The following is a 22,262-nucleotide window of genomic DNA, read 5'->3' as shown; positions in this document are numbered from 1 at the left end:
TTTGTATTTCCCCACATCTCATCCTTTATGAAGATGGGTTCATGTGAAGTTTGCCCTCCCCCCTCCCCCTTTTTTTTATATATTATATTTAAATAGTAGCAGAAGAGAGTAGACCAAATCAAGTGGACTGGCAATGTTCACTTACCAGAAGGGGAACCACATAAAAATGAAGCAACTAGTAAAAAAACCTCCAGTCTCCCAAACACAAGAACAACCAGTACAGAAAGTCTGTGAACAGTTGGAGACTGTTAAGCAAGGTACTGTAGCTGAAACCCAGCTGAAATATGTGCTAAAATTTAAAAAATGAAATTTAAAAAAACCCCAAACCAACCCCACCCCAAAATAGTCTTAAAAATCTTTCTGTAAAGACTCAGTGGGGAAGTTTTTCTGGCCCTCACAGAGTAAAGGTCAGCATTTAAAACTTAAGCTTGCATTGGTGAGAACAGTTAGGCCAATAAACAATGGCAGGACAAATGGAAGTGGAAAGTTGAGAAGGCTAAAAAAGCTCTTGGAAGAGTGGTTTTCAAAGATGCCTAAGCTGTGATATTAAAATTTTACTTAAATAAAGTGAAAAAGAAGCCAGTTAGGAAATTTGTAGGTTTGCTTGATGATAAAAGTGTAAAAACGTGCACTGGGTTCACAAGGCCATAAAAGAACAACTCAGTGAATCTTTGCATCAGTCTTGCCTGCTGAAGATACTAAGAAGGTGTCAACAACTCGGGTGTTCTTTGTAGCAGATGGGTCAAAGGTGTTAGATCTGTTTGAAGTAACTGTACAGCAACTATGAAATCAAGTAGATAAGTTATTGTTAATATCTTGGTCTTAATATCTTCGCAAGATACACCCAAGGAGTGTGAAGGCACTGAAGTATGAAATCACTGAACTGTAACCTCATAGTAAACAGTCACTTCACTGTGCTAGTGGACTGGAAAGCTGCCACTGTAACTCCCATCTACAAAATGGGCTCCAGAGGGAGCTGCAAACCTGTGAGCCTGGCTGCTTCCATACTTGGGAAGATGGCAAGTCTGTCTTTAGGAAAAAGGCGGGGGTGGGGGAAAAGACAGAGAGGGAGAGAGGTCACTGAGCACAGATCAACACAGTTTTGTTGAGGAAGCATCAGTGTGGCTCCTGTAAAGGGAAATCCTGCTTCATTAACCTGCTGGAATTGCAGAAGGGTGACCGTAACTATGTGGATAAAATCTGGTCTGTATTTTCCAATTGCCTTTGACAAGGCTCCATATGAGAGGTTATAAAGAAACTCCATTCCTGCAGGATTGGAGGAGAGGTCCTTTTAGCAACAGGGAACCTCTAAAAGCAGAGGAAACAAAGGGTAGTGCTTACGTGCCACTTTCAGATTGGAAAATTGGAATCAGACTGCAGAAACTGTTAGGCTTGTGCCCTCTCCTGAGTAGCATCTGCTTTTGCCTCTGCTGGAGACAGAGCACTGATGATGGATGGACCCAGCACTGGTCTAATGCAGTTGGGCATTTCTACTATTCATGCAAGCCAGTTATTGACTTGTGTGGGTTGGATCTTGTATTACACATTGTAATTTCTTGTCTAGGCTTGCTTGGCTGAAGTATTTCTAGCTTAGATATATCATAGCTTCAGTTGGAGAGTATTTCACAGACAAATGAATTTATTTGGAAGTGTTTCAGGTATTCAGACTATAAACCTACCCCTTTACTTATTTCATATAATTTATTTACTTTTGCATGTCTTTCATCGCCCTAGAAAAAAATCTTTATGTAAAAGTTAACTCTTTTTAAATATCTTCTACAGTTATCATTGTATGCTTGTCACTTAGTGTGTAGGGAGGCAGTATGTATGTATACATATGCATGTAAATGTGTGTTCATTCAAATAATGTTTTTAAAGTTGAAAAATAACATGCTTCAGAAGATAGAGTTCCAAGCAGGAAGTATGTAATGTTGAATACAGTCTTTAATTATGTAACCAATGTTTTTTCAAGGAAGCATTTTGCCATTCAGTGCAAAAAGTGAACATGCTGGGAGGAGTTAGGACAATGTGGAAGTAAAAGCCACTGTAGTCTGTGTTAAAGAAATTGATGATGACTGATGCATGGAGAATAAACTAAGAGCAAAGGAAGTCAGCCTATGAAGGCAGCTGAGTGATCCTGAAAATAGCTGGAGTCTTATGTGTCGTGCAAAGCAAGTTACTTTCAACTTTTCACATTTTTCATTTTCTTTGCGCTTCACGTGTTGCAGCTGAGTCAGAGATGCATTTAAAATATAATGTGCTTTAAAATACTGCATATACTGAAAGGCCTATTTTTTTAAACCCTTTTCTTAAGTTTGCAGGTATTTTGGCCAGATTTTCTTTGTGCCTTATCTCAAGGGGATTTTGTGAAGCATAAATTTACTGTGAAAGCAGTTAGGTGCTGCTGCTCAGAGTACAGCAGAAATGGCTGGGAGGATATTAGCAATCCAACCTTCAGAACAGAGCTAGAATAATGTGTATTTGTATAGGATGTGAAGTTATATTTTAAGCAAAATCTGCATATTAAACTCTGTTCTGTGTGCTGTAGGATCCTAGACTAAAATAGGTGGGGATCTTACTGCTAAAATAGTGCGTGACTATATGATTAAAGATTGTGTCAGAAAACAGAAGTGTAAATGAACCATTTAAACTAATGTCCTTCATTCCATCATTTCCCACTTTGACTTTGAAACTTTAGCATTTGTATCCTGGCAACTTTATTTGTATGTAATTTTAATAAAGCGAAAAGGAGTAAAGAAGTATTGTGTTACATTGACTTCAGCTGGTTGATATTACAGAGAAAAACTATAGTAATAATATAGTAGTAGGTCAGGGCTAGAAAAGGGGAGGAGAGATTTTGTTAAAAAGTTTCTCAAATAGCTGCTGAAAAAGATTAATGGTAAGATATATCTGTACAAGGTTGGCTGGTGGTTTCCCGTGAGACTGAATGCTTTATTCCCCTCTTAACAGGATTCCACCTCCTGCTGGTCTCCTTTTCATCTCAGGCATTTCCTTACCTAAAAAGGACCAGCTGAAGCTTCTTAATTTATGTTACAACCAGCACTATATCTGAATTTTGTAAATTCAGATTTATAAATATTAATCAGCTGTTGTACAAATGACTCCTTATGTTTGAAGTATGCTAAGTGTCATCAAATTAGAACTAATTTCTGGGTGTTGACAACTTTTTCCGTAGTAATATATTGATAAGGGTTTGTTTTAATTTTTTAAATGGTTTTAGTGGCTTCTATGTGAATGTTCTGTCGTTCTTACTTTTTTATTTCCTCTGTTGTAGACTGAATCTTGAAGAAGAATTGGATCAGATGAAAGTACACCAATCTGTGGGTAAGTTCATAATGCAGGAGTTTAACTGTGTTGACAATAAAAAAGGGAAGATATAGTATTTTATATGTGTATATGTAGTCTATTAGAAATACTAATTTTAAGGTTATTTTTTCTCCAAAGGTTAATATATTTTTGTTGAATGTGTATTTTGTAAGTATAAGGCCATATATATTCCTGTCTCAAAGTATGTTTACCCTTAAGTTCTCCACATGCCTATTAAATCAATGACAATTTTTATATACAGATATACACTACTATATGTTTGCAACTTATGTGTATACACTACATATAAAAATAGCTAATTATTTTGTTTAAAATATGTATTTATATAAATACATACATGTAAAATCTAAAACATGTTTATATGTTTATGAAACTTTTTCCAGAATCTGAAGTGGTTTTTGCAGTATTGAAATACAGTGATACAGAAATTTCATGCTCATTCAGACTTCTTTTTTAATACTAGTCTTACAAAATATGTGAATTTCAACATAAATCGATATGGTGGAACTCTTATAAGAATTGATCATTAGTATCTTCTTTTATGTCTTTACAATCTTTACAATAGTTGATGGTTCTGTGAAGATGGGTCTTTGTCAGTTGGATAGGTAATATATTACCATTGTCTCTCTATCACTCATCTGATTCTTTGTATTATTCGCTGTTCCTGAATCATCTGGGAGAAGTATTCAAGAATGCGTAGTTACAGTCCAGCTGGGTGTCACATCTGTGGTGTATTCTTTATGCACAGTATTGTGCAAAGGAAGGGAGTAGGAGACTTGGAGAAGTACTCTGCATGGTCTTAGCAATAAAGTGTTACCATTCTTTATCCCAATTTTCTGCTGGTGGGTGTTCTCGTTTTTTGTGGTACTGTTGGCCACTTGAATGAAAAAATAATTTTTTTTTCCTTTATTTTAAATTTGGTTTATAGTATCTATAAAACTTAAGTGGAAATATCCAGCTGCTGAAGACTGAAAGTTACTGTTTTCTTTCATGTTACTTCTTATGTGTTACTTTCATAGCCCCAGATAGAGCTGAAGGGAACTAGTTAAGGTTTCAAATACTGACTTTAAAAATAATTTTTTTGCTTTTGCCAATTTAGTCAGTCTTTGCACAGAGAGAAGTGGAACGGCAACCAGCGGTGAGAAGGAGTTGAGGGCCTGCTGAGCAATAACCATGCATTTCCAAAAAACAGTCAGATCCCTGAAGCTGCCTGTTCTTGACATGTTTAGTGCTTTAACAGTTAGTCCTTTATTCCTTCTTTTTTCATTATCTTTTCAGATTAAAGCGTATCCTCTTTTAAAAGTGTGTGGGTGGATACATACTTCTAGTTTGGTTATTGGTATGATGATTAGTTGTTGTTATATTGGGACTGAGAAAAAGGGTTAAACTACCAGTGAAGTGTGTTAGGCAAATTTTACTTACCTTTTCCAGCATTTGTTGTTAAAGGTATCATTTAGAAGGACATGAAATTTTTTGTAAGATTCAAAATCAAGTCCAAAGATATGTATTAAGCAACACTTGTTAGCACGTAAGACTGAGCTGATTCCAGCCATTTCCAAACTTTTACCAATTGAAGTGTAAAAAAATAGTTGCTCACCCAGTCTATAAAAAGTAATTTCCTTGTTCCCTTGCAAATCCTAGGGTATTGCAGTGTGCTGGACATGTTTATCAGTTGGCTGACCTTTTCTAGAAGACTATACTGTAATGACTGAAGCTGGATATCCATCTCTGAGCATAAATGAGTATATGTAAGCAATCTTTGATCATGCGCTAAGAAAGTTTTTACACCCTCTGCCCTAAAATGGGTATTAAGTGTCTCCTCTTCCCAAATAGAACAACCACCTCAGGTCTGTTGTCTGTAATTTACTAAGAGTCCAAACTTGATATGGTCTAAATACACTTTGTTCACAGTCTCAGTATCTATTCTTTTCTAAAAGGAGACCTGACATGAATTTACTTAGTTTATGAGTGATGTTGGAATTCATTTTCACCTTAGCAGGTACCTTTTTGTACCTGTTTGCATCAGGCATTCTAGTGTCGAGGGATAAATTCTGAAAAAAGTGGCCAAGATTCCTTGTATTAAAAAAAGAAAGGCTCTGTCCTCTTGCTTGATTAGATACCAGTTGTGTTTGTCAGGAAGAAGTACTGGATAGATTTGTTGCTCACCCATATAATTTTTCAAACCCTGCTGGTCAAAGATGAAAGAGGTCAGGGGAGAAGGAAGCTCGCCTTGCTGTTCCAAATTTCTTTCCATTCTGATTCCGTTGGCCAAGGTGTCTCTTTCGCCGTTGCCTATTATTTTCCAGTAGTCATCAAATCCAAATTCACTATTCATGCTATTCATGTCATAATTCGTTTATGAATGTAAAAAATGTGTTGGCAGCTACTCATGCCGTTTCCTCCAAAAGCAGGAAACTGGGTCCGTCTGATCCTATTCAGAAAAATAGCAAGTGCCTTATTGAAAGAAGGTAAACTGTTGGCCCCCTGTTTCTTCAAGGAGGCAGTTTGAAGGCTTCTTTTGTTATGAGACTTCTGAATCTACAGGATCCCCAGGTCAAGTGTGAGAATGGCAATCCCTTCTTCTCATCTTCACAGTGGTTTTTCCCACTGGCTGTTTCAGACTTGGCAGGTATTGGGGCGCATGGGTTGGCTACCACTGGAGTAAATAACACAGTGGCTTTCTGCACCATGGCACTTACTGCCTGTCAGGGGAATCCTTCAACTGGTGCATACTGGAGGGAAAAATGTCATTGTTTTGGTGGTTCATGTAGGTACTCTGTGAGTGACTAATACACAGCTATTTTTTTTTGAAATTGATAGTTTTTTCTCTATTTAAGAAGGCTTTCTGCAAATACTAATAGTGAACTGCAGTATCATAGGTCAAGTGCCATTTTGGCAGCAGTGTTGAACTAACTCATGATGAGTATGGTGACTATTAGTTAGGAATTAAGTGTTACATTCTAAAGCTGGCAGTTAACTATGTTTTCTCAGTGGGACGTAAGTGTACTTCTGTAAGACCACGGTTATTTGATGACTGCAGATAGTGGGGTTTATGACTTGACTCCTTGAGGGACGACTTGGTATTTTTTTATGTAGGAGTATGACAGGTAGAGCATATATCTTGCTGAGAAGACTGATATGATGAACCTTACTGCTATCATAGACAGACAGTTATAGGCAGTGCTGTTTCATTGCCTCCCTAACCAATTCCTGTGAACAATTACATAACAATTAGAAGGGAGGAGGGGAGAAGGGGGCTGAATAGGCCATTTATCTTCTGCTCGATAGAAAGGGTTGTGCATCAGTGACCTTTGGCTTTTCTTTGATTTATGTTGCTTGTGATTTCTGTGATAATGCTGAACATGTATAGTCTTTTCTATTTTGCAGTAGTATTCTTTATTCTCTGCATATAATATGTTTATTTATAGATAGAGTTTTAAATTGTATTTTAATACATCCACATAATAAACACAACACCTTGTGTGCTTTGATCAGTTTCTTTGACTATGGGAAATCATTTTTCTTTTCAGTGGAGTACAGTAAATGCTGATATAAAAGCTACAGCAGACATTCAAATGAGTGAATATTTAGAAAAAGATGAAAAGCATGTTCATATTATCTTTGTGTGTTACTTAAAGAATGTTGTAAATGTATGCAGTACCACTGTGCTGGGGGACTGTAGTCTGAAATAACATGGGAACTAACATATTAATATCAAGGTAAAGGTACATATTCCCCAGATGCATAGTTTTACCTTTTTCAGCTTTTATTATCTTTAGAATAGTGTTCCATTTATTTCATGAATACAGAAGTATTAATTGGCCATGACATGTTCCAAAGACAAAAGAAAGGTCTAATTCACTCTAACAAACTTGTTAGTCACTGTTTATATCAAGAGGATTGTGAATCTACAGAGAGTAACACTGTTTTCTTCTACACTTGCTTTGTTTATAAATCAAAAGTTTTTAAGTGACCTGCAGTGGCTGCTTGTAGTTTGAAATGATACTTCTAAAGCATACCTGCACCATGTAGCACAAATATTTATCCCTTAAGATTAATTCTTTAAGTTAATTTGGGGGGAAGAAGGGCAAGAAAAGAAATGTGAATATTGTGGTGTTTTTACAGTGTCTGAATTTTTTTGGCTCTTTAATGTAATATTTCATATTCTAAGAAAAAGTCCTTTTGAGGTGTGTAATTGTTCATTTCTGTGAGCAACGGCAATTTGTGAATGCTGAGCTCTTGGTTCAAATCTAAACAGAATGTGTTTTACTTCTGATTTACTCTACGTATTAGTACTTCTAAACTTTTTCTTAGCATTCTTCTTTATGAATAGATCTAATTCTTAACTTATCTTTTTTTGTGGGATTTTTAGTACCTAAAGTGCATAGCTGTCTCTCAGAGTGATGCTTAGAGTCATGTTCACTCTCATTAGTTGTATCAATTTCTAATTGTTATGAGTTCAGAGTATTACAATGGAATGATTTATGTGATTTATCTGGTGAAGTACATGATCTTTCACTTAACAAAAAAGGGGGTTTAAAGTTTTCATCCATCCTAATTCTGTTACTGTTTGCTTTGTTCACCAATCACTCTGATCCTCCTAGCAGGGGACAAGACCTAGAGAACAAAACTGGTAGTCACTGTGTAGATAAAAAGGCAATGAATTCTGCTTTTAAGGCATAGAGGGAATAGTCTATAAAAGAATAAAAATCAAAATGAAAGTACAGCGTCTTTAACCTGCAGATCTATTGTACCTTTGAAAAGCTTGTACTCTGAAAAAACATACTGTGATGCTACAAAGATTCATAATTACATGACAGAACACTTTGAAAAGAGGTCACTCTTTAGAAACTGACCAAAAGGCTTGTCAAGAAAATAGACCACATCATAAATAATTGTGGAAGTAAAGAATGCATTTCCTTAAAATGTCTCAGTGTTGTTTTAGTGAAATACTAGATGTCAGAATGTATTTATTTATTCTCTGATGGAGAGTTATTATTTATTTTCTGACAGAGCCACTTTTTAAACTTACTGAAGATGATGGGTTTAAGGATAGTGCTCCAAAGAGGAATATGAAAGAAGTTTCACATCAGGCATTACAGAAGGTAAGATAAAAACCGCAGCAAACAGATTTAAATTTTAATATAAGAATCATATATGTAGAAGTCAGTACTCATTAATTTAGGCCATGATTTTCCTTTCCTAATTAAAAAATATGAATTTCCAAAATCATGTCAGAAATGAATTCTAGTGAAGTAGCAGTGAATGTATCATGTGAGATAAGCATGGTTAATGTCAGAGAAAATGAATGTTTAGAGGTATAATGTTAAAAACTAACAAATTATCTAAATCAGAAGTAACATACGCTTAGCATTTTACCACTTTTAAGTTCAGAAACCTTCATTTCTCTCGCTGAGTATTTAACTTCACATGATATCAGGTGTTAATCTCCACAGAGCTCTTGCTATAGAATAAAACTGATGCATAATAGTGATAAATCCACCTTTTGCTGTATTTAAATTTTAGCACAACATTGTATATGCAAATGTTTTCTACATATGTGGGTTTATCACTCTTTTCATAAGACAGTACGGTATGCATTTAGTGTTCTTTGGCTTAGCAAATATGATGAGCATTTAATCTTTACTGCTCAACATTCTACATGTTTTACCTCATGCAGTAACAAGATGTTCTTAACTAGTTGCTATTTGTATTGATATTTGTAATATACACAAGTAGTTTAGTATGTTAACAGGTGTTCACTTAAGAGGGCTCACTTGTATTTTACCATATGTTTCGTTTGCTGCAAAGAAAAGACATCCTTCAAACAGTATCCTGCCTTTTGTTTGTCATTTTGCAAAACAATATTTGTTTAATTACTTATAAATCTTTAAAAGCATGCTTAAATTGAATAAACACAAATCTATAACTTTGAATGTCAGTTCGGGTATGTCTATTTATTTTTTATTTGTGAATTAACTTGTAGGAAGTATGGTAATTTACAGCAGATGATGTGATTGCATATACTTGTAACACTTGCCATATGGTCAGGCAATGAAGGCTGTCATCTCGTTATTACTGAATGACAAACATCATGTTAAAATAATAACACACAGAATAGAAAGTGCTCACATTCATTTATCTTAAGGTAGAGTGAGTAATTGAAATAATATGAATGCTACCATCTGAAATGTCACACAGTTTATGCTTGCTTATCATCTATATTTCAGAACTATAATTTAGTTTGCCATGTACTACATAATTTTTATCTCTATGGATATACAGAATTATGATGGTACCTAAGGGATAGGTGTAGAAGCTATTCATTGTTTGTTTCCTTCTAGCTGTCATATATGACTTTAAGTGCTAGTGAGTGCAAAAGGTTGCTTTAAAGAACTGAGAAAATAGCACAATCTCAGTTTAGGAAGGTGGTTGAAGAAAGGTACTGGTCTGACTCCTTATCATTGGGGAGGAAAGTACAAACTATGGTTTTAATCATAAATCTTGATTTCATTGAAGCATTTGGAAAAATCCCTTTTATTTCTAGTTTCACCCAATAACTTTATGTAGCTATAAGGCAATCTCGCTTCATTGTGGGAGTACTGTGAATTTCCACAAAGGAAGGTAGCAATGGATAGGCGTGCATATTAAAGGTTTCCTATCAAACCCACAAATTCAGTATCAAATTCACAAATGTATATGAAATTTGAGCAGCTCTTTCCCTAATTTACTCTGTACATGAAGGCCTCTCATTTATCTGAATCAAATCTGTAGTAGCTACTTTGTAAGTCATGCTGGAAGTTTTAAAATAAATTAAATGTATTGGCAAAATGTCCTTGCAAAAACATATAGCATTTATTGAGAAATACTATGGCTTCAATATTTTCAATGTCAAAGCAAGTTTTGATATTTTGTATTGCTACAAACTGATGGAAGTGGCCACTATTTTACAAGGTGAGTACCTGAAGTTGGCAATGTGCTTTCTACTATAGCTCCTCGAAGAATAGTCTTTTCGACCCATGCCCAGAAAAATCTAGATCACCTGGCACATTCCGTAGTGGAAGAGTGGGGGTGGAGCTTGTATAAAACCAACAAAAATACTTCTCCAAAATGACTAAGTGGTTACTGAGCGCAAAACTCACTCTGATGCCCTTTGGAAGCTTCTGGGGAAATCTCACAGATTAGGTGTTCATTTTAGTATCTGCTAAAATGAAAATTACCCTTACTTCTGGAAATTATGAGGTTTGGTTATAACTTTAAGCAAATATTCCTGAAGAACATTGAGAATCAGTTTATTGTTAATGGCCTTGAATATGTGTAAACCTCAAAGGGCTTTACAAACAAAGCATATGTATCATATATAGGTAGAATATGCTTCTTCAAACATATGAGAAGCTTGTAAAGTGGCTTCATTGGAATAGGATAGATTTTCCCTTTCTGTGAATAGAAAAAACATTTCAGTCTTCATATTCTTTAGGTGCTGAGCTTCTGATATCTTTTTCTATAATTTTTTTGAGTTTGTTGGAAGATCAAATTAATATTTAATTTGTGTATTTACAACACTTGAAGGAACTTGTTGATTTAGATAGCTAGTGCAAAATTCTCTGTATTTCAAAACAGTTTTCCTTCTGAAAAATTTTTTTTTAATTCAATTAGTATGTATATCCAAATCAGTAATGAGCTCAAGATGCATCAGGAAGGCTCATCAGCATACTCAAACTTATGTGTCACTTTGCCTGGAATTTTAACTTCTTCTGCCATCTGCCCTTTGTTCAACAGCTGTATTATTGCAGCTAAAATGTTTTCATCTGCACTACATTAGAATTATTTTTAAATTAAGGACTGTAGATAGCTTTTGTCCTTGTGCTTAATGTAATATTATTGTCATATAATAAATACATTTGAAAACATAGGGTTTTTTCTACTGAATAGGCTGAAATATTATGAATGCTAAAATTGCTTTTGTTAGGTACAACAACTAGAAAGAAGATTAAAAGCTATTGAAGGGGATTTAAAGAAACAGAAAGAAGTAAATAAAGACTTACTGAAGGAGAAAAATTATTTGAAAGCATCTTTAGAAGTGCAAAAGGAAGATGCAGACACAAGAGAAAGAGAGCTGGAAGCGCTACTTAAGAGGATTTGTGAAATAAAAAAAGACAAAGCAGAACTTCAGTTAGTGATTGATGAGCAGGAGAAAGAAGCTGCCTCTTTGAAGAGGCAAGTGGCAGAAGCTAACAGGTTGAGAAATGAAAATGAAGATCTGCTGAGTCAAGTGCAGGAGCTGAAGTGTTTGCTGGATGAAGCCAAAGCATTGGCAACCTCTGGGCAATGTAATTGCAGGATAACAGGCACCAAGGTTAAATTAAAAACAGCCAAGAAAAAGAGCTCTTTGGGACATCATGGAGCTTTTCTCAAACAGTCCATCAAGGTTATGAGTAATGTATTTGAGAACTTCAGTAAGGACGGCTGGGAGGATGTGAGTGAAAGCAGGTACGGCTCTCATTAACTTAGCCCTGTAGAGGGGACACTGTGCATATGTAAAGCACTAGCAAATGGAGATTGAATTTCAAGTACTGTTGATTTGGTATTCAAAAAAAATACTGTCAGATCCTTTGAAATATCTTGGGAGGTCTTGTTCTGAGCTTATTGACTGAAATTTGCATGCAAAATTAGCCACAACTGCATGAGTATTTGAATAGGTGCCAGGAAACCCAAAAGAAGGCAATGCTTGATTTCTTCCAGTGATGCTATTTTCATGCAGTCATGAGGCTTGAAATTGACAGTTTGGCAGGTTGATTTAATTTGCTGGCCCTTTGCATATTCACCACTGACAGCTAAGGATTCCCAGGCAAGCCTACTAAGTCGGTTTAGTTATCTTGTGACATGCCGACCCGGGAGGAGAAACATTTTTTCCCCTTAATTTAGTTAGATAAATTTTGAATGACCCATTTCAGCTTGCTAGCAGATGTCTACAAGCTGTTTAACATCCTTTAAATTAAGAACCATCCACAGTAATTATTTCATGTATGTTTTATGCACAGTCATTGTACTACCTTTAATTGAATGATGGTTAAAAATCAGTTCTTTAAAGGTAATTGTTAGTGCATAGAGTCCCACTCATGAGTCACAAGACCCTCAGAAAATTGCACTGGCAAGCTTCATAAATGTTTGGAATTTTTGCTTCTGCTTCTGTTTGTCCACACATACTTGAGGAGGCAACAGTAAGCCACTAGGTAAATGGGTATCACACCTTGTCTTTCAGTATTTTGTCCTAAGAGACATGCAAATAAACTTCTCAAGCCTGTATTTAGCCAAAATATAGAGAAGGTGACAAAAGAGTAAAGAAAATGGAATTGTCTTTGTAGGCTTCATGTTGGCTTTATATGTCATATGGAGCAAATCAACAGTGGCAAATGAAGCCCTTATGGAGCAAATCAACAGTGGCAAATGAAGCCCTTCTGCTGCTTCTCCCTATGCAAAATAGGGGGCTCCTGAACACAGTATCTTGAGAGAGAAAACAAATTATGAACCATGTAATTTGTCAGTTGCTATCATTAATGTAAAGCTGTTCGGTTTTCTGTTTAATTTAATATTGCGGATCTGATTTTACAGAAAACATACATGTTTTTCTGTTGCAATTAGTGAGCTTTTTATTTAATTTACTATGTTTTGCTCTTCTAAGAACAAAATTGAGCACACAAATCGTCATTGCAATTTGAGTTTGAAGTTAAGTGGAAAGTAATTGTATGGCTTCAGTTGTTGTGACTGACTACTTTCAATAATTGTACAACTATCGGGTTAGGGAATTCTTGTATAATAGTGAGGATTTTTGAAGGTGATGTTTCAAGGTGTCATTCTCAACAAGTTAGGGAAATATCTTCATTTAGTTCCCTCTTCTACTTACTTATAAATACTTTATCACTTTATCAAGTTCTTTATCACTAGCAGCTGTCGCTGAGTTTCTAGATTCAAGCCTTCCATTTTCTAAATAGAACGTTCCTTGAAAGCATTCAGGTGAGGGAAACGTGTATGTACTTAGAAATATCTCTGTGCTACTGCAGCACCTTCAAACTATTACATTGATTTCTGTTCTTATCAGTCAATAAGACATACCAATGTGTCAGGACAGGTTTTGGAAGGTATAAACATGTTTCTGTAATAAACTCTTCTCTTCAATTTGAAGTCCTTTCTCTATTTAAGTAGCCTCCATCTCTAAACCATTGATTTTCATGACAGTGCAACTTAATTTGAACTCAGTTGTGCCTTTTTAAATGTCTTGGTTTAAAAAGTAACAAATCAAAATTACCTTCTGTCAAGGGATCCCTCCACAAATCTGTTTGCACAAATGATGATGAATAGCCACTGATGGTATAGAAAATATATCCAAGACTTTATGTTTTAAGATAGACTTCACTGAGTATCAGAAAACAAATGATAATCTGGGGCAAGGTAGTGAAAAACTGGTAATTAAGAGCACATTGAGTGCAAGTTTAAGGAAGAATTTGGAGTAGAATGAAAGTTTCAGGTCCAGTTTCTGTGCATGGCAGGCAATTTCAGTAGAAGGACTACCAAGCTTACAAAATTTAAAAGCACTCTAAATGTGTGCTAGGCAGAGATTTCACTGAAGTGTGATTTCTGAGTTTGTCTCAGTCAACACTACAAATGAAAGTTCAATTGAAAGAAAATGTTATTGAGTGAAGTATCGTGCATTTGTTAGTTTTGTTATCAAATGTGTAAATGAAAGAAAGTAGAAACATAGTATATCTTTGTGAGCCATTCACAGACTAGAAGTGCTTTCAAGTAGTTTTTAATGTATGTCACTTTTTTAGACTGTAATTAAGCTGTCCTTTAAGTGGCAGTTGAAGTCTTGGATCTCTGTGCATTGTACAGTGAGATTCCATTTGACAGAGCAGAACTTGATAATACAATTTCAGAGATTTCTTCTATCCTATTTGTAAACATCTGTTGAATAAGTCAACTTAGTACTGTTTGGTTTTTATAGTAGTTTCTCTTCTTTCTTGCATGTGTTATTTTCTATGTGCTCAAGCATTGGCTGTTTGGAACTTTTAATGTTTAGCTTTATTTTGTTTTGTTTTCCTCAATGTGCTTTTTTAGTGACTCTGAAATACCAACTTCTGAAAGTTTGGAAACAGTGATTATGAAGACAGTGCAAAACATTGATCCACTGCCAAACAGAAGTAAACAACAGGGTAAAAAGCAAACACAAGGTAGTCAAAAGCCTTGCAATGTTGTTCGTTTAGAAGGCAAACACCAGCAGTATAATAAAAAGGTATATAATAGAACTTGTTTTATTCTCCTGTGCAGAGCGTTGAAGTTTAATAGTATTATCACTGCTGTTTCCCTCTTAATTAATTGGACTCTTGTTGTAAATGGAAAATAAAATCTGCTTCTAGATATTCAGTGGGCAGTTTCACTATAATTTAGAATATTTTCTGAACAATTAGTCTGCATAAGTATTTGGAGGGGGTGTCAGGAGTGCAAGAGCTGATTAAAAAATGTGAAGCTGCTGTAAGCTAGTCCTGCTGTCTCACAGTCCAGATAAAGAATGCCGCTGACATTCCATTAAACTCTCTCCCAATCAGAAAAGCCATACAGAAAAGGGTGACCTAACCCATAACAAGCAACATCCCCTCCTGTGCTGACTAATCAAGCATGAACACCTCTCAGTTTGTGTGGTGCATGCAGAAAGACTTTTTTCCATCTTAGAAAGATGCTTTTGGCTCTGGCTCTGTCCTGGAGATTCTATCTAGAGAAAAGTGTGCTTTTAGCTTCTTCGTAGCACATTTACATTGATTGTCTGGGATTTGAACTCCTTGTTTCATTCCTAACATCTATATGCAGTTTTCTCACAAAAGAGGGCCAGCTGGTCATTTCCCAAATCTTTAGATGCTCCATACAATCTGTAACAGATGACTCATCTTTGGACTTTTGAACAGTGTCTAATACTTTTTCTGTCCTGTGTTTGCCCAAATAAATCACTTCATGCAATTTAAAACAGAAGGAGATAATGTTATTTCTTATTTCAAGAAACAGAATATGGAACACTGAACAACTTGCTGCTGGTAGAAGACTAGCTTGAAATTCTGTTATGTATCATGATATAATATAGAGTTTGAAGACAGATCATGTTTTCTTAGTCTCCAAAATTTTAAAGCAAGTACAAAGTCTCTGGTCTTGTTATATATTCTTGATTGTGTGTTTCCATCAAAAGATCTATTTTTCTGGCAGAAAAGCTGAAAAAAAGGGAAATTCTTCTGCAACCATCTGTTGGTATAGAATACACAGTATGAGCAGGTGCATGTGATATATGTGAAAATCTGATGGAATATGCTGCTCCTGTTACCTCCTGCTGCTCCAAAGTGAGGATATACAAGGCAGGGAATCCAGAAGGCTCTGGTCTCTCTTGCTTGGTAGTGTAGACACAGCCAGTCCCTCTCCTGTTTGCCTGTATTGCATTTACTCTCCGTTCTTACTGGAAAAGACAAACACATATATTCTGATACATGTATGTAACAGACTGGTGGATTTGGAGCATACACAGGAAACATCCTAAGAGCTCTAAGCAGGTAAATACGCTTCAGCAGAAGTCCCCTGTTGCAGGAAAAGCACCTGAAAACATGGCTTGTGAGTGCAGAAGATAGCACTGCAAAAAGGTTTATTATTGAGAATTGGGAACACCAATTTTAAGAGGAATCTTAAATCCCTCCTGAGGATTTAAAGACACTCCAGCTGGGTCATGGTATTCTCATACAAAGAGAGGCTAGAGAAATCTCCCAAGTCCTGAGCTGTGCCTGGGATTGGAGATGAGATAATTTATGACACAAGGACTTTCTCAGTTTTGCCCCATGTGATATAAATACGTAATACCCTGTGCAGTATCAAGAGAGTTATTGGCACTCTCTTATAATTCATACATTTATCAGAGCTGTGGCTTAGCGTAGAAATCTCCATCTTTTTGCTGCAGGCATAGATCGTTTGCTCATTGTCTGCTGAGAGCTCAGTTCTCTGTAGCATATAATCACCGTTTTAGACTAGCTTCAGTCATCCAATTGCATGTCTTCAGTGTTTGCAGGATCCACTGGTCATACTGATAGGGACTTAGTACTCGTTTCCAATCTTGTCTTCGAGACATGGAATAAAATAATTAAGAGACTACTCAAAGGAGACAGACCTACAAGAGCTTGACCTCCTTTGTTTTCCTTTGCTTTTGTTTTAGTCTCAAAAGTTGGCACTTAAATTTCTTTTCTTTTTTTTCTAGCATATCCTATTTCCCCATCCTTCAAATTGTATGGCAATTGTACAAATCTGGAATTCATGGCTAAGCTATCCTACAATGTCAGTAATTTGTTTAATGCAGTTAATAGATAATCCGTTGCTGTTTACTCTTTTGAATCTGCTGAACAGCTATTTTAGTTATGAATATTTCCAGAAATACATTGCATGAAATCACATAGAAATTACAAACTGAAGACTTTAAAAATTGGATAAATGTTGCAGAATTCCAGAACAAAAGTATTTCAAAATACACGGAGAATTTAAGAGCCAGGGAAATAGTACTTCAATTTTGGAATAAGCCATGCTCTGGCCGTTTTCGTTTTACATATGGCAGCAGCATTCTACTTCAGCGTCTGCTTCTGTCATTGAACATTTGATAGATGCTCAAAATAGCTGATTTTTCAAATCAGATATTTAAAAGGCATGCAGCTGACTTTTGTTAAACCCTGTACAGACACAAGGATTGTATTTGCATGTTCATATATATTCATGCATCTTCCAGTTACAGCTCAGCATCTAATCTGATCTTCCTCCTTTTGAACTAATAAGACCACTATTCCTTTTTTATTTTCTGTTAAATATCTTGAAAAACAGGTTATTGTGGGCTTTCAAGTAATACACGCCATCTTTTTTTCCGCTATGAGTAAATTCATATCTAAGAAAATAATGTAGGCATTAACAGACACTTCATTTTTCTCTGGGATACTTTGGAAAGGGGTATAATGTACCTGTAACAGTTTGTTATTTATTCTACATTTGATGGGAAAGACAGAAATTTTTACTCTTCACTGGCTGATGTTGTAAGACTGATTTTCTAATTAAAATTCATGAAAATTTTGTGTATTATTTGAAGTAATTCTTGTTTCAATTCAAACTGGAAAGCTTTGGAATGTTGTGGTTGATGTGCCATAGTGAAGAGTGGCTAGCTTTGTACTTCTGTTTTTTATTTAGGGCCATTCACAGAATAAAGACCTTGTAAAGTTACATTCCAAGAAGAGGAAGATCTCCTGTCTCATAACATCTTATCCCTCAATTCTAAGCAAAGGTAAGAATATTATATATTTTTGGCAACTCAAGTTGCCAATAAGTAAGATTGACAAAGCATCCCTACCTCATATTCCAAAACCTCTCTATATTACACAAACTTACTTATATGCTGTTGCAGGATTTGCTTGTTTAAATTTGCGTGAGTTTATTTTCAAAGATAGGGCTCATTATTTTAAAGTAAAATTGTTGTATAAAAAGTGACTGTCAAACATCATCTTTTCGCACAGTTATAGTATACTCTGTTTTTACTAAGTGCCACCTAATGAGTCTACTGACTAAAATGTGGCTTTTCACTACCTTTTGTTCTTGTCTTCCCCGTGTAGCCAACACAGCCAACTCTATTTTGGTTTAGACCTTAAAAAAATTCTGTTAACAAGACACTGAAGCCTTTATTTCCAGTAATACCGATCAGAAACTTGAGCCACATTTAACTTCCAAGTCTTTGTTGAGTTTGCATCTTGGCACTTCAGAAAAAGAACAACATAGAGCACTTACAGGTTAACTGAATTAATTTACCAGTTTGCTTACTGAGAAATATTTTAGAAGCTAAAACAGTGTTTTGAAGGACCAGAGAAAAATCATAAATTATCTTATTTATGATGATCTGTCAGTTTAGTAACATGCCATTTTATATTTAGTGAACAGAACAAAAAGGAGAAATACTGTCCAGAAACCGGGCTACTCTGTTACTCTGCTGCAGGAAAGAATTAAATCATTGCAGCAGCAGATAGCTGTTTTACAGAATGAAAAAAAGACAGCAGTGTCTTCTGTGAAGGGATTTAAAGAAACCAATGAAAAACTAACAACTCAGCTACATTTGGCTGATCAGAGACTCCAAGCTACTAAACTGACCATAGAGGTAAAGTACTTTTCATTATGCTGTCTTAAAATGTTCAGCTTAATTCTATTGTCATTCTGTGAGATTTTGATAACATTGATTTTTTGTCTCTTGTTATAATCAAAATTATGCAATGTTATATATTAGCATGCTGTATATGAGATTCTGAATCAGTAGTTATGTACAAATGATAGAGGCCTGATTTACTATTATATCAACCCAGTTCGTTTATCCTTCTGAAAAAGAATTGGTCTTCATGCTGACATTTTACCTGCATTCAAATGGGTGAGGAAATTTCACTTTTAGCGTCTGGTCTGAGAAGTTTCCTGAGAAACTGTTCAGTCCACGTGAACTAGCACCTGTTCCTCTCTGAAGAACAGGCACTCTGGGAGAAACCAATGGTCTCTATACGCCCCAAGAGTGGAGTGCTCAAGGCAACTAGAGTTTTCTTCCAAAGGGGGCTCAGATCAGTTCCATGTCTATTTCATCCCATCTCTCTCTGTCAAGGTGGAAAGCTAGAGAACAAGATTTATGAAAATAGAGACTAGTAAACTATTTGGTTAACAGCCCCAAAGATGCCAACTTTCTTCTCTACTTCAGTCTTCATTCCTACTTAATCCGTTCCCATGCTATTACCCCTTTCTGGTTTTCCCCATTCTCATTTATATATATGTATTTTGTGTTAATCTATATGCAGCACCTCAGCTGGAATTCTTTTCTATTCATACTGTAGTGATTGGCCTGCCCTTTATAGAGCTGAATCAACAAACACTTTTGCAGTAATTGTCTCTTGTTGGTCACACACACATCCTGCTTCCAGAATTATAGTGCTACAACAGATGGACTTGCTGGAAGGAGGCAGACATTAAAAAAGAAATCAAATCCCCTCCCCTTCAAACTTCTCTGCATTTCTGTCTTTGCACAGAAGGCAGAAGCAGTATCAGGAGCAGCACTTTTCACTTTCTTAGGGCTGGGGAACTGCTAATTTCTAGAGGAGGGAAAACCTTATTTCTGTTACTCATTTTGCATAACTATATATATGTAATGAATTGTTCAAAAAGAGTTTCCAAGGTCATTGGAACCAATGGAGATCTGCCTAGCTCACAAACAGTATCATAATGTAAAGTTTCATGGACAGTATAAACTTCAGCGAGTTATGCATATAATTTAGGTAAAATATTCTGCTTGCTCAGACATCTTCATGATTTGCCTTCCTAGAAGACTACACCTTAGGTGTCCATAGGAGAGCAATGTGAGAAATAAAATAAAAAAGGCCATTATCAGGAAACACTTTAAAAAAAAAAAAAAAAAAGGGCAAAATTTGTGTCAAGATAAGTGCTGCTGTAATGTAAAAGGCTGACTAAAAGTGCAATGGCATGGCCTTAAAATCAAACAGTTTTCTTTCATTCAGTTTTTCTGGAAAGTTTAAAAAAAAAAAAGATTGGTCACTGGTCCGTTTGAAGGGTGGTACATTCTAAGCAAAAATAAATAAGTGGTGTTGCAGGTACTCAAGGAAAAATCTTTATTAGGCATGCACATTTTTTTCCTTCTCAGCAACCAATTCAAATTCCCTTTCTTACAAGTAATTACTCTTCAGGTGCCATACTAGTGCTACCAAGTGGGAAATTTAAAGCAGAGGCTCGGGCTACTTGCCAAGTGAAAATTAAGGAGGTAAAGAACCTACACAGTCACTGCAGGGTACACGCATGTTTTAGAGAGAGAACCATGATTCAGACAGATCAAATGGTTGTAAAGGACACATTTGTGTGGGCTTTTTGTGGTTTTTTTTTTATAAGAAATACTATCTACAAGTGAAATTTTAAGATATTGCAAGGGAAATGACATTTTTGAAAATATTTTTTCCACCAGCAAGAACATTTTTGTCATTGTTTCTTCTCAATGCTTCTGTTACTTTAGATTTTAGAATTTTCTTGTGCAGGTGTAAGGTAAAAACCAAGCTAACAAACCATGAAAAGCTAAGAGAATGAGACAATCTCTAGATTTAGGGAGACTCTTAAAACACTTCAAGAGTATCAGAATATCCAAAAATAAGCTTCCATATGTAATCATAAAGTTCTGAGTAATCTTATATTAACAGTGAATGTGATGCTGGGCTAAGGTACATATAGAATTCTAGCAACTGTAAACATTAACATCATGGCTTGGATGAGATGCCATGTTGCCTGAATTTAGCTAAGAAAATAAATCCATTAGCAGACACGGGCAGATGTTTGTGCAGTCAGTCCTTCATTATAATCCCCAAGGAATCTAGTACTAGAAGATCGACTCTGGATTTAAGATTTAAATGTTCCAGATGTTCACTTTGAGACAGATTTTACAGTTCATACAACCTAAGGACTGTCTGGCATCTGTTGATTTTCAGAATGTATGTACATGTGTGGCTTTGTGTATTTTTGCTGAAGATCCACGCAGACATGTATGTATGTATATATTTGTTTGTCTGCTTGTAGGAGTTCAGAATGCTGGATTCAAGTTCTTTTTTTTTTTTTGTTTGGCCTTATAACTCTTTGCAATAATGTAGATTTCTTTGTTTTGTTTCTGCAAAAACAATTCTTTGCATATTTCTGAAAAAATGGCTGTAAAGTGACTGCACATGTGAGAATCAAAGCTTGCATTCTCCAAGGATTCACATCAACACTGAGTCAAGACCGTCTGTACAGAAATACAGTAGTTACATTTTGCTATCAGTGCATAGAAATCATAGCTGGAGCTGATACTTAATGTAGAAGTGAAGGGATTTAACATTTCCTTAGTTTCTTAGAAAAACATCTGAAAGACAGTGTTGCAAAAATTCAGGAAAAGTTTTTTTCTAAAAATTATTCCCACCTCTACTCATTTCTATCACCAAGTGACTGCTTATAAGAGTGTATCTATTGCATACAGCACAGTAACTATAATTAGTTTTATGCAGTAGGTGTCATGTTGCAAAAGTTCAGACAAAGTATATTGAATAAGAAGTTAAAATCTCACAAGCAGCTTAAGTCATTAGTACTTATTTTATTCATATCAAGGCCACTCACAGGTCCACTACTCAAAAGTATCGTAGGATCTTTTGCATCTGTTCTCCAGTGTTTCTCAGGTGATGTCACCGGAAAAGCTGCATTTCTTAATGGAACACCATAGGTATTTGCAAAGTGCTTGCCTAAGTCTACTTCAGCAGGAAACATGAATCTCAAAGAATAGGAACAAGTCAACAACTCAAAACACTGACAGATCCTTTGGAGAGGATAATGTGAAGGTTTAAGTAAAGTTTTTCAGATGCATTCCTGCAGATATGTAACTATATTTTTGCTGAATTAGGAAGAAAAGCAGCTTTACTTTTTAGCTGTAACTTGGCTTAGGATTTTCTTTTCTGATAGCATTGTAAAAATTTCTCCAAACTTTATTTTAGCCATTCAATTTTCAATTATCTTTGAATTTTAAGGGAACTCCTTTCCCCTGAGCTCATACTGTGCTTTTAAAATAAAATTTGCTTGCTAAAAGTTTGTCTAGTGGATTATCTCAAGCATAGAAAGGTATGAGCATGAAAAGCAGAAGAGTAAAGGGCCGGAGAAAGCTTTTTATTCTTTGAAGTTTGTTTGTGACTTTCTCTACATATTCTCTTGACTATTTTTTACTGCTCAATCTATCAGAGAACAACGCAGAATTCAGAACTGCATCTGCAAATTCAGCACCACAGCTTCACTCTTCTTATGGTACCCAAGTACAAGTA

At 35.6% G+C, this 22,262-nt stretch overlaps 1 protein-coding gene across 1 annotated transcript in view; it reads left to right on the top strand.

The window, feature by feature from the left end:
- Positions 1-22,262, top strand: part of CNTLN (centlein) — a 198,432-nt gene that overhangs the window by 121,821 nt on the left and 54,349 nt on the right. The window contains exons 13-18 of the mRNA XM_049794315.1: positions 3,296-3,345; positions 8,362-8,453; positions 11,318-11,838; positions 14,464-14,638; positions 17,596-17,689; positions 18,330-18,550. Of these exons, the coding sequence (XP_049650272.1) occupies positions 3,296-3,345; positions 8,362-8,453; positions 11,318-11,838; positions 14,464-14,638; positions 17,596-17,689; positions 18,330-18,550 (1,153 nt within the window). The remainder of the gene's footprint in view (positions 1-3,295; positions 3,346-8,361; positions 8,454-11,317; positions 11,839-14,463; positions 14,639-17,595; positions 17,690-18,329; positions 18,551-22,262) is intronic.

Source organism: Accipiter gentilis, chromosome Z, assembly GCF_929443795.1.
Source record: "Accipiter gentilis chromosome Z, bAccGen1.1, whole genome shotgun sequence".
Classification (NCBI taxonomy): Eukaryota; Metazoa; Chordata; class Aves; order Accipitriformes; family Accipitridae; genus Astur; species Astur gentilis.
This window is presented reverse-complemented; position numbering and strand designations above follow the sequence as displayed.